The sequence below is a fragment of the Planococcus citri genome, chromosome 5 (assembly GCF_950023065.1).
Source record: "Planococcus citri chromosome 5, ihPlaCitr1.1, whole genome shotgun sequence".
Taxonomy (NCBI): domain Eukaryota; kingdom Metazoa; phylum Arthropoda; class Insecta; order Hemiptera; family Pseudococcidae; genus Planococcus; species Planococcus citri.
In genome coordinates this window covers 64,108,732-64,122,241 of record NC_088681.1, presented here as the reverse complement: position 1 = coordinate 64,122,241, position 13,510 = coordinate 64,108,732, and the positions used below count along the sequence as shown (strand labels likewise).

At 39.3% G+C, this 13,510-nt stretch overlaps 2 protein-coding genes across 3 annotated transcripts in view; both read left to right on the top strand.

Moving 5' to 3' along the window:
• The window catches only part of LOC135849462 (chorion peroxidase-like), a 31,803-nt gene extending 28,760 nt beyond the window's left edge, over positions 1–3,043 (top strand). For both annotated transcript variants that reach the window (XM_065369913.1, XM_065369912.1), the window contains 3 exons: positions 2,222–2,391; positions 2,488–2,596; positions 2,735–3,043. In XM_065369913.1, coding sequence (XP_065225985.1) covers positions 2,222–2,391; positions 2,488–2,596; positions 2,735–2,906 — 451 coding nt within the window. In that variant the 3' untranslated portion in view covers positions 2,907–3,043. The remainder of the gene's footprint in view (positions 1–2,221; positions 2,392–2,487; positions 2,597–2,734) is intronic.
• Positions 3,044–3,174: 131 nt separating this feature from the next.
• On the top strand, positions 3,175–13,218 carry LOC135849464 (uncharacterized). The gene is made up of 2 exons (XM_065369914.1): positions 3,175–3,337; positions 10,576–13,218. Exon 2 carries the CDS (start codon positions 10,708–10,710, stop codon positions 12,910–12,912), a length of 2,205 nt encoding a protein of 734 aa, XP_065225986.1. The 5' UTR covers positions 3,175–3,337; positions 10,576–10,707; the 3' UTR covers positions 12,913–13,218.
• Positions 13,219–13,510: the final 292 nt, after the last annotated feature.

The window sequence follows — 13,510 nt, the reverse complement described above, 5'->3', positions numbered from 1 at the left end:
TGGAAAGTTCCCCTTCCTTTCAAGATTATAAAAAAATGTAAAAAATGCAAAAAATTGAAATTTTATCATTTTGTATTTTTACTCGTATCAATGAAATTAGGATTTTACGATATTTTGTCCTACTTTAAAAGAACTTGGAAAAAATCACAATTTAGTTCATGAAATTCTGCCAAACTTTTGAAAATTTTGAAAGAAAAATCTCAAATTTTTAAAAACTTGGCAAATAGTTTAAATTTTGATCAACCAATATTTAAAGTAAAATTATGAGTTTATGATATTTTGTTCTATTTTTAAGAACGGGGAAAAAATCACAATTAAATTAATTTATGAAATTCTGCCGGATTTTTAAAACTTTGTTTAAAAAATTCAATCAATTGAGTCAATTACAAAAAAAAAATTTTGTTCGACTTTTAGACGTTTTGAGAAAAAAAGTTGATAAGTTCTTGACAGCAAGTCAGACTTTTGAAGACTGGAAGAAAAGAACAATTTCTGACATTTTGATGTTATCAGACTCTTGAAAAATTTGGAAAAAAGTTTGATGGTTTTAATCTGAACAAAAAATTCTCTCTGATTTTTAAAAACTTGGAAAATTTGACATTATGTCAGACTATCAATAACTTCGAAAAAAAGGTCAATTTCTAAAATTTCCACTTGCTTTGAAGTATACTTCTAGATATCAAGTCTACTTGTAAGAACTTGGAAAAAATTTATGAATTTGCTGAAATTATGTCAAAAATTCAAAAATAACATTCTAATATTGTAGCAGACTTTTCTGTCTTGTAAGTACATAGTTGGAATTCCAAACATTGAATTCACTTGAGTAAAAAACATATCCATGATTTAAAACTTTCCTTGAAGAGGAGACTTTAACCTCATTTTTTAGAAGAATTATTCTGACAAAGAAAACAGGATTTAAAAAAAAAAATGTTACCAGTTTTTATTTGCTTATTTCATTTTACTCGACTTTTTCAACTTTTGGGGGCTCCATAAAAAGAGGCCAACATAGCTTGGTTGACGTGGGGACCTTTTTCTTGAAATGACTCTTTTTTCAGATGAGCGAGAATGGTACTTTATCCTACTAGTAAAATAAAGTGATTTTCGATGATTTATAAGGTTTATTTCCCGAGCAGAGCGAGGGAGGTAATTAAAAATTGTCGAGAATCACTTTATTTCACTAGTTGAAGAGTGATATTCCAAAACTCGCATTGTCCATTTTCACAACTTTTCAGGAGAGAGGAAAAACGGTTTCCCTTTAAACGGGTAAATTGGCTTTTTAGGCGAGTTTAGCACTTTATTTGGGTGGATTTATGATGTAGGAGTGTACTGTGTAGGTATACACTTCATCCACTAAATACTGCTGAAAAAAATTTCAATAAAAATGAATAAAGCGCGTTTTGGAAGATTATTTTTTTTTTAATTTTTAGTGAATTGGCTATTTAGGTGAGTTTAACACCTCATTTTGGTAAGTTGATGATGTAGGAATGTGAGTTACTACTTCATCTATCAAGTACCGCTTAAAAATGCACTTCGATAAAAATGGACAAAGCAAGTTTTGGAATATCACTCTTCAGTTGAATAACATATTTTACCCAAACGTGAGAAGAAAACGTGCATTTGATCACTCGAGCGACTAGCGAGAGTGAATAAAGTAGCGTTTTATTCTACTAGTAGGATAAATGAAAATTAGAGTGCTTGTTATCATCTCTTGTAAGGTCGCAACTTTGAGAAGGGAGGGGGGGGGGTGAAAGTTCCAAACTCTGGTACACCAAAATAATCTATTCATTTAACTCCTAAATAAAGACGTGAGCTGATTAATTGAAAATTGAGAGTTCTGAAAAAGCCCAAAAATTGTACTAGGGGTTGAAAATTTCTGATAGTCAGTCATTACTGGGGAAAAAGCCGTATTTTTGTTTCATTTCCAGTGCAATCACATTCACAAGGCCAACAACCTAACTTTGATTCTTACCAACTGGAAAAAAAGAATTTTTTGGGAACTGACATTTTTTGTATTTTTTCCTATTCTCAAAGTTCTCCTTCTTACTTCCATCTACATACATTAGCAGTGAGATTCCTCATTATTTTCTGTCTTTTGTTTGGATTTTTAAATGATACTCGTACGATATGTTACCTCGAACATTCGCAATATAAATTTGAGAACGTTGGAAAGAGTGAAATAATACCTGGCTATAAGTATACGATGCAACGGTACATTTTATGTTAGATCTCCGTGGGATATTGACCTGTGGTCTGCCGGAGCAGCCGAATTACCTATGCATGGTAGCCTGGTTGGACCTACTTTCGCTTGTATTATCGCCAATCAGTTCAAGCTGGCTAGACATGGGGACAGATTTTGGTACGAATTACCCAATCAGCCTTCTTCTTTCACCGAGGGTAAATTTTTGTACTTACACTTTATTTATTTATTTTTTTTTGATAAATTTAATGTGGCAAAGAGAAATTAAATTTGTACAATATCTGTAAATGTAGACCAATTGAGAGAAATCAAGAAAATCAGATTATCCAGAATCATATGCGATAATACCGATCTCGTCGAAACGATTCAAATTTACGCCATGGTTTTACCCGATCTCAGTATGTAAGTATGGGCAGACATTGCCACGAATTCATCAAACAAATAAAATATTAAAGAAATATTTATCTGGAAGCATTTATTATTTATTAGCACTGCTATGATGACGATGTATTGACAAACTGTGTAAAAATTTTTTTGCAGTAATCCTCGTGTATCGTGCAAAAGCTCGGTACTACCGTCGATAGATCTGAGCCATTGGCGCGATGGTCCCGAAGCCGAAGAAGTATTCGCCGATGTGAGTAATTTTAACGGCCACGGTTATCCTTACAGTAGTTTAGAGTATTTGAAGTTCGCTCGGAGTAGGATTAGTTAATAACGGTGCTGTAATGATGGTTGAAAAAAGCTTATGTCGTTCCATCGCCTTCGCCGCCGCCTCCTCCTCTATGCCGCTTTGTAGTTCATCTGTGTGCCATAAATTAGTATTTAAATAAATTATTTATTGTTCCGCTCGCTCTCGTGTATTTATTATTGATACGTATAAATGAATCACAGAGATAGCTTTACGCACTCGCTATTAGAGCTTATACATATGTATTCGAATCGAACAAAAATTAAAGAATGGATCATTTCACGTGAGCCGCCATAAACGCAGATTATCGGGTTAATTTAATTTACACTATACATAAATGCATTTAGCTTAAGCGTACCTATGTATGTAGCTATGTACTATGCTAGAGCATCGCAATCGCATCGTTTGTATGGAAACCTGATTCGTCCAGACAGCTGTATGAACGCGTATCGCAGGTAGCATTATTAGCTTCGCTTTTAATCACAACCTATACTGAGTTATTCGTGTAAATTGGACGATATTTTGTACTCAGATGTTTCGTTCACAAAAATGCTTCTGCAGTTCTGCAGAATCGAAATTGAAAATGTCGCCCATTTTGCATGTAGAGTCATCCGTGCCAAATCGTTCGATTTTTGCACGAGGGAGGTCTTCGATTTTTTTAAAAATCAGAATATGTTTAGAGGTCATCAAACGATGACGAATGACGCAAACCGGGCATTTTTTCGATTTTTTTGGCGGAGCTGTGAGGCTTCAAAGTTTTCCAAACTGGCCGAAAATGGAAAATTTCAGTTGCAGATTCCTCCGGTTGTGTGGCCGGGTATAGAATTTTGAAGTTTTTTTTTCAAATTGTAGTACTTTGAGAGGGTAACTGACGAATGATGTAAAAATCAATGTTGCCACTTTTAAAAACCTAAAAAAATTGATTTAAAAACTTATAATACCTATTAATATAAGCACGATGTCCGCGAGTAAAAATTTTGAATAAATTCTCAGTTTTAATCCTTTTTATGTAGAATAACATATCAAAAAATTGGACAGACATTTTTCTTCATTTTCGAGAAAAAAAAATTACAAGTTTAGCACTTATTACAAAAATACTATCAGAAACGTAAAAAATGAAAATTTTTGAGTTTCTGAGATATTTTACCAATGTGTAGACGAACATTTGAAAAAATTTCCCTCCCTCGCTATTTGTCAACGAATTGACCAGAAATACCATTTTTCGTGCTATAACTTTATGAGTGAAACATCTTTTTTTTAAAAAAAAATCACCTCTGTTTTAAACAAAAGCAGAAACCTAAAAAAAGAATATTTTTGCATTCTTGAAATATTTCACCAACATGTAGACGGACATGTGAAAAATCCCCCCTCCCCATAATTCGTCAGTGAATTCAAAATTTCAAATGCTAAATTGCCTTCTTTGATTTTTGGTGAATTTTTGAAAATCTGAACCGAAAATGAGGGAAAAAATCAAAATTTTACCAAATTGACAAAGAAAGCTGAAATTTGGGATATACCCTATTTTCGACACGCCAAATCGATTGGAAACTGTTTCAAACCGTTTTGAGCAGTTCTGGATCCTCCAGCATATTTTTGAAACTCGAAATTCCCACAAAATTTCATTAAATGGAGTTGGAAAGCCGAAATTTACCCTGCGAACTAATTTCAATACACCACGAAGTTAACTGCAGGTGGATTTCAAGTCGTTTTGGAGCCTCCAGCGACTTTTTGGAAATTACTGGAGCCTCCTGTAGATTTTTGAAATTTGAAATTTCCTCAACATTTCATGAAACGGAGATGGAAAGCCGAAATTTACCCTGCGAACTAATATCAATACACCGCGAAGTCAACTGCAGGTGGATTTCAAGTCGTTTTGGAGCCTCCAGCGACTTTTTGAAACTGTTCATGAAACGGTGATGGAAAGCCGAAATTTACTCTGCACTTCAATAATAACACCCTCTGAACACGACTTCAGGTGGGTTCGAGTTATTTTGGAGCCTCCAGCGACTTTTTGAAAATTACATGGAGTCTCCACCAGATTTTTGAAACTTGAAATTCCCACTACACTTCATCAAATCGAGTTAGCAAGTTGAAATTTACTTCGCAAACTAATTGAAGCTTCCGGCTACTTTTTAGAAATTTCATTTTTCCAAAAAACGCCGTAAAACCTTTCAAAAAGTCTCTGGAGGCTCCAGTAATTTTCAAAAAGTCGCTGGAGGCTCCAAAACGACTTGAAATCCACCAGCAGTCGACTTAGTAGCGAATTGAAATTCGTCGTCGTCGTAGTCGCGCTCCTTTACAGGAGATAGCGTATACTTCCATCTATATCAGCCGGTTTCTAGCGTATCTGATAGTTTCTTTCAGGGTCTTACAGGGAGAGTTGGCCGGTGAGTTTGTTGTTAACATCTCCGATCGTTTCCTCCCTCTTGTAGTTCTTCCTTGAATTTTCCCCTGTACCGCTAGCATGAAAATACCGTTTTCTCGTATTTTATGAGCTAGATACTTTAGCTTTCTGTTCTTTATATCTTCTACTACGACTTTCCGCTCCTCTCCTATTCTTGCTAATACTTCCTGGTTGGTGATGAAGTCCTTCCATGAGATCCGTAGTAGCCTTCGATAGCACCACATCTCAAAAGCAGATACTTTCTTCTCGCATTCTGCACTCATGGTCCATGTTTCACAGGAATACTTCAGAACGGTCCATACGTAGCATCGCATAATTCTCTTTCTCAGAGCTAGACTCATCGTTCGATTTCCCAGCACATTGGCTAGGTTGTTAAAGGCGCTTTTTGCCATTCCAATCCGTGATTTAATTTCTTTATGATCTCTACCATCATTATTTATCAGTGCTCCAAGGTATCTGAACTGATTTACATTTTCAATTTCTTGAGTTCCGATGTTGATTTTGACCTCCTTGAAGTCTCCTTTTGTAAATCTCATCACCTTGGTCTTGCCTGCATTTATCTTCATTCCATATTTTAATCCAGCACTGTTGATTTGGTTGATCATTTTCTGCATCTGCGCTTCTGTTTCAGCAAGGATCACTTTGTCGTCTGCGTAGCTTATTTCATTTATTCTCTTGCCGTTGATCTTGAATCCCATTTGTTTGATTCGCGCTTCTCTCATTATTTCTTCTGCGTACACGTTGAACAGCCTAGGTGAGAGGGGGCATCCTTGTCTCACGCCTCTCTTTATACCACATCTATTCTCCGAGTACTCAGTTCCAAACTTGATATTTGCGCTCTGCTCCCAGTACAAGTTCTTGATTATCCGCAGGTCTTTGTCATCGATATTGTATTTCTTCAGGATCTCCAGCATCCTCTCATGGTTGACACGATCAAATGCTTTTTCATAGTCGACGAAGCAAGCAATAATTTCCCTGTTTGCATTCAGTGCTCTTTGGATGATCACTTTCAGCAGGGCAATTGCATCTCTCGTCCCTTTTTTTGCTACAAAGCCATATTGTGTTTCGCTTAGATTTTCGTCTATCTTCTTTTCAATTCTGGCATTTATGATGGATAGTAGTAGCTTTAGAGCATGGCTCATTAATGCGATGGTTCTATATTCAGAGCATTTTTGCGAGTTATTTTTCTTCGGTATTGGTACAAAATTTACTGCTTTGAAGTCCTTAGGCAGTGTACCTTCATCGTATATCTCATTTATCATCTTCAGCAGTTCTTTTTCGTACTCAGGTGTTAGATGTTTAATCAAGTCTACTGGTATGAGATCTTCCCCCACTGCTTTGTGGTTTCTGGCTCTCTTCACCGCATTTCTCAGCTCCCACATTTCGATTCGTGGTGCCTCCTCTGTGGATGAAACTTCCATTTGAGCCGGACGTGTGTCATCTCCATACAGTTCCTGTATGTAGCTGATCCAGACCTCTTCTGTTTCTTGATTGTTAACACAATACTTTCCGTCTTTTCTTCGCATGTATGCTATTCCACTTCTCCTTTTCTTATGGGCAGCCATCATCTGCTTCACTTTGGTATGCATTTCTCTAGAGTTGTGTCTTTTCTCCAGTTCTTCTACTTCTCGACACTTCTCCTCATACCATTCATTTTTGGCCATTCTGCACATTCCCATGATCTTGTGATTTAGTTCTGTGTATTCACTACTTGGTCTGTTTGCATTCCTTCGTTCTTCCATCAGATCCAGTATCTCTTGAGTTATCCATGGTTTGTGTTTTCTTTTATCTTTGAGTGGAATAGACTTTTCTGCTGCTTTTTTAACCTTTCGCTTCCATTCTTGCCACTTCTCTTCAATACCTTGTTCTTCTTCCAACTTGTCTTCCTTTTGTTTTTCCAGTTCTTCTTGGAATTTCTTCTGCACATGCTTTGATTTGATCTTTGCAATGTCAAGTTGTTGGTATTGTTCTTTGCTCTTCTTCTGGCTCTTCATGACTATCTGGCATTTTGCAGCCAGTAGCTTATGGTCAGTGTTGCAGTCAGCACCAGGATATGTATGACAGTTCTTCACCATGTTCTTGAATCTTCTTTTTACAAGAATGTAGTCTATCTGGTTTCTGGCTCGATCTCCAGGACTGACCCATGTGTATAATCTTCTTGCATGTTGTTTGAACCAGGTATTGCATATTATTAGATCGTGTCTTTCTGCGAGCTCTACGAGCATTTCTCCTCTTTCATTCTGCTCTCCAAGTGCGTGCTTCCCTGCCACTTGGCTACCATGATCATTCCCGACTTTGGCATTGAAGTCTCCCATCAAAAACACAACATCATTGTTTTTTGAGCAATTCATTACTTCTTCTAGGTCATTGTAGAAGTTATTGATTTCTGCTGTACTGCTTTCTGCTGTTGGCGCATAAACTTGGATTATCACGATTGGTTTTGGCTTGACCTCCAATTTCACAAATATTATCCTCTCTGATTTTGGAATTATGGCACTGATTTTATCGCTGATTCTGGTATGTATTAATATACCCACACCTAGTTCGTGTGTGTCTTTTCCAGCGTAGATCATTTCGTAATCCTTATCTACCCGGTTTCTGCCATTTCCAGTCCATCGGGTCTCGCTTATTCCTAATACGTCGATTTTTAATCTCCTGGCTTCCTTGATTACATTGGCAAGTTGTCCAATTTTATACAAGGTTCGTACGTTCCAGGTTGCGATGTTGATGTTGTTCCACCTTGTTTTAACTCCGCGTATTCTTAGCACCCTATCCGGCTGCCTTGGCGGATGAGGATCAGCCTGACGGAGACTTAGGGCCATTGCTGAATTGATGTCCATATAATTCTAGGGAGATATAATGGTGTTGGTTTCCCGTTGCCTTCCACCATGGTTTTCTGTTGGGGTTTGCTCCCTTAGCTGAATGTGCCAGTTTTTAGGCGCTGGTATTCGCCTTCTCACTCTGAAGCCCTTGAGCTTCCCTGGGGCTGGAACAAGTGAGTTGTTGGTGTTCTGCAGCTGTTATGCATTCTTGTTTGTAATCCGGTATTTATGTAGAGGTTTGGCCTTCAGCTTGCCACTCCTCCCCGTCGTTCCACCAACTGGAGAATTCTGCTTTGGCCATGTTTATCGATTCCGAGTCCATCGAACAGCAACATGTTACCACCCCGCACGACGTGGACGCGCAGAATACCCCTGGTGTTGTCTTCGCCTTCTCATCTGTCCTCGGGGACTGGCTCCTCTTGATGATCCGAGCTACTACCTAGAGACTACCTCTAGCGACAACAACCTATGCCCTCGCGAGGCGAATTGAAATTAGTTTGTAGAATGAATTTCGGCTTTCCATCTCCATTTGATGAAATTTTGGGAAGTTTCAATTTTCAAAAATCTACCGGAGGCTCCAGTAATTTTCAAAAAGTCGCTGGAGGCTCCAAAACGACTTGAAATCCACCTGCAGTCGACTTCGTAGCGAATTGAAATTAGTTTGAAGAATGAATTTCGGCTTTCCATCTCCATTTGATAAAATTTTGGGAAATTTCAAGTTTCAAAAATCTACTGGAGGCTCCAGTAATTTTCAAAAAGTCGCTGGAGGCTCCAAAACGACTTGAAATCCACCTGCAGTTGACTTCGCGGTGTATTGATATTAGTTCGCAGGGTAAATTTTGGCTTTCCATCTCCGTTTCATGAAGTTTTGAGGAAATTTCAAATTTAAAAAATCTACTGGAGGCTCCAGTAATTTTCAAAAAGTCGCTGGAGGCTCCAAAACGACTTGAAATCCACCAGCAGTCGACTTCGTAGCGAATTGAAATTAGTTTGAAGAATGAATTTCGGCTTTCCATCTCCATTTGATAGAATTTTGGGAAATTTCAAGTTTAAAAAATCTACTGGAGGCTCCAGTAATTTTCAAAAAGTCGCTGGAGGCTCCAAAACGACTTGAAATCCACCAGTAGTCGACTTCGTAGCGAATTGAAATTAGTTTGTAGAATGAATTTCGGCTTTCCATCTCCATTTGATGAAATTTTGGGAAGTTTCAATTTTCAAAAATCTACCGGAGGCTCCAGTAATTTTCAAAAAGTCGCTGGAGGCTCCAAAACGACTTGAAATCCACCCGGAGTCGACTTCGTAGCGAATTGAAATTAGTTTGAAGAATGAATTTCGGCTTTCCATCTCCATTTGATAAAATTTTGGGAAATTTCAAGTTTCAAAAATCTACTGGAGGCTCCAGTAATTTTCAAAAAGTCGCTGGAGGCTCCAAAACGACTTGAAATCCACCTGCAGTTGACTTCGCGGTGTATTGATATTAGTTCGCAGGGTAAATTTTGGCTTTCCATCTCCGTTTCATGAAGTTTTGAGGAAATTTCAAATTTAAAAAATCTACTGGAGGCTCCAGTAATTTTCAAAAAGTCGCTGGAGGCTCCAAAACGACTTGAAATCCACCTGCAGTCGACTTCGTAGCGAATTGAAATTAGTTTGCGGAATGAATTTCGGCTTTCCATCTCCATTTGATGAAATTTTAGGTTTCAAAAATCTGATGGAGACTCCAGAACTGCTCAAAACGGTTTGAAACAGTTTCCAATCGATTTGGCGTGTCGAAAATTGGGTATATTCCAAATTTCGACTTTTTTGAACAATTTGGTAAAATTTTGATTTTTTCCCTCATTTTTGGCTCAAATTTGATTTTCGAAAATTCACCAAAAATCGAAGAAGGCAATTTAGCACTTGAAATGTAATGTTGACAGGTGATGAATTTTTGCCTGATTTTTCGATCTACCTTTGTAAGGTTTGAAAAATTTTGTGCAATTCCCGTTTTGGAACGCAAAATCTGCGATTTCGGCTGACCTGTCAATCAAAATGGCCGCCATTTTGTAAGTACATAGGCCAAGTAGGGCCACTTTTTTCTGTGTACAAGGGCTAATGTTCCATAGGGCTCCCCTTTAAGAAAAAATCCGTCCCGGAGGATCTACCATCGGAGGGGGGGGGGGGGGTGCGATAGATCCTTATGCGAGCTCTCCGACCACACGTACAACCGGAGCAATTTGCAACTAGAATTTTCCATTTTCGGCCATTTTGGAGAACTTTGAAGCTTCACAGTTCCGTCAAAGACAATCGAAAAGTGTCATTCGTCATCGTTTAATGACCTGTAAACACAATCTGTTTTTGAAAAAAAATCGAAGACCCCCCCCCCCGTGCAAAAATCCACCAATTTGGCATGGAATGACCTGTAATAACTCCGCACTTTAATAAGAATATATAATTTTGAAAAGTGAATGACGATAATGTTCATTTTCAGCCTTCTAATAACCAGACCACTTACAACAAAGTGGACATCCCATCGACAGTCTCAAACCAGACTTCAGGCCAGCCTTCAGCCTACGAATACCACATCAAAACCGTCGCCATCATCGGTGACTCGAGCCAGCTAATGAATCTGACCGATATCCTGAACAGAAGCTTGGGCGAAAACCTATCCTACGAAAATAACGAAATAGATCATCTCAGTAGACCGAGAAGAAGTACGAATGAAACCGCAGCTGCTTCCAACATCTTTATGACAAACATCACCGCCCCAAAATCCAAAGATATCACACCCAGCTCATCGTCCAATCGACTACACAACGTAACCTCATCATCGAGCAACACCAGTTCATCCACTGGAGCAACGAAAGACCTCACTAAAAGATCATTCTACCCGGGCCATTCCCTTAACCATGGCCGAGCTCGTACCCAACAACCCGAAATGACCCAAGCCATCATGGAAGAGAACCCCAACCCATCCGAAGACTACCCCGCCTACCATCGACGATCTTCCATCGGTGGTCATTTCACCAGCGCTGCTGCCGAAGACGACGAACAACACGATATCGAGGACTTCTTCCGTAAAAACGTGCCCATCTATGATGGAGTACCGATAGCTCGACGAGGCTATCAAGGATCCTCGTCGGCGGCTGTATCTCCTAAAAAATATTATCATTTTTCACCCTCTCCTTTGGCTGCTGACGGAGAAGAAGAAGAAGAAGAGGAAGATGGCGGATTCGGAGGCGGAGGAGGCAAACCGATGAAAGGGTTGCTCGAAGTGGATCACGACGAAGACATGGATCACGAATACGTTCCAATGAAAGTAAACCATCTCGGTAAACAAATCGTAATGGAAGATGAAGTAGCCCAAGACGAAGAAGCAGATGATCAACCTTTGTACCCGTACTATCCAGCCAAGAATTACCACCATCATACGGACGATGATGACTCCGGATTCTACAGCAGTAAACCTGGGGCACCTTCTAGTCATCCTTACCCATTCGAGAATTCGTATTCGTCTGCCTTCAAATCATCGTCACCGTATCATTATCATCATCAAAGCGATTACCCTTCGTCGCCATCTTTCTCGTCAGGCAGTTCTTCGCCTTTTTCATCGGCAGGATCTCCATCCAAATATGGTACTTCTCATCAATACAACTCTTTGGCTGATCAGCAGCCCAGATATTATAAACATTTCAAACCGTCTATCCCCTATCCTGCTCACGATGACGATGACAGACCCGCTGCACCTTCCTATTCATCGTACTCATCCCCTACTCGACTTTCCAGTTACCCTACTCCTCCTACTCGAAGCACGTATTACAATAATCACGACTTCGTGCCGAAACGAGCCCCATCAGGAGGAGGAGGAGGTATAAGAGGCGCTTACGCTAGCAAATACCCGACCAGAAGTACCCACGTGCCTCAGACCTTGGAAGAATACCATCGTCTGCACGGTACCTTCGACACGAGGAAGAAAAACGCCAACCCTAGACCTTACAGTAGACCCATTATCGTACCTCAAGACGACAATCATAAAGAAGAAGACGAAGAAGAAGAAAAAGATAAAGACACAGCCGATTACACGAGTAGCAGAGGTCCTAAATCATTCGTATCGTTGAATTTTGGCACAACTGGAACCTCTGCTGAGTCTGACGACGAAGGTGTTTCAGTTCGACACGAAATAGGTCACCATTTCAAACCACGTAAACCGTACTTTAGACCAGCTCTGCCAGAGAACACCGACGCAGATGACGAAGAAGAACCTCAACATCAAGAATACCAAGTAGAATATCCATCCGAATCGATCTCCGGATCGACCAAGTATCGAGGCAGTGGTGGCGACGACGATGACGACGAAACGTCTCCCGGAGCGATCAAAAATTTCGTCGAGTCGGTTTTCAAACAGAACAAGAACTACGATCCGGATATAGTAGTGGGTAAAAAATCGCATCTCGTGTCACCCTATAATCCGCATTTCGGCGAACGAGTCAAACAAAAGACACCGGAGCAGAATTTGCTCTGGCATAGAAAAAGCTCCGATGCGAGAGTAGCTCGCGATAAACAATCACGAGATAAAAATGATAGACTGTTGCACGAAGAGAATATCAAAATGTACGATAGCCTGGTCAAAGAGGTTACGATGAAACCGGCTAAAAGAGATGCTGATACGGATGACCGAAGTCAGGAAGATGAAGATGAGCAGAAGACGTCGTCTACGTTAGCCACCCCTGTGCCTCAAGAAACACAGACCAAGCCGACCGAAGTTGAACCAGAGGATGATAAGCCTCAGTTCAAGTACTGGAGTAAGACCAGCTCGGAACCTAATTGAAGATGAGTTGACTGGAATAGGTACATTTGCGAGCTTCGGTTTGAATTTTTTTTTAGATGCCATTGGTAATGTTTTACTGTACTGACCCGACCCTCCCCCCTTATCACTCTGAGATGAATTGTGTTTTTATAATAATGGCAATACCTGATGTTATGATGTTGAATGAAGGCGTAGGTACTTTTTAATTTGTACGTGAATTACTGTGATACCCTTTTGTTACCTTTACGAGTATTTTAAAGTAAATTTTAATAAATAAATATTATGTATCTAAATACCTAGTATCTAAGTAGATGAAATAAATATATATATTTATTAGCATCTGTGTTTATGTATTAATCCCCCCTCTCTCCACTTCCTCAGAGTGTATTATCTGACTGACAAGGGAACCTCTTGAGGTGTCCGCCTCTGATTTGAACGGGACCCCGATTTTTGGAAAGAGCATGTCCTAAAACCCCCAAATCCAAATTTTCAGCTGCCCAAGTTCATTTTTCAAATTTTGGCGAATTTTTGAAAATTCAAAATTGACTGTTTTTGGCGATTTATGCTTTTTGAAAAAAAGTACGTACTTGACCAACAAAAATGGTCAAAATAAGTCCCA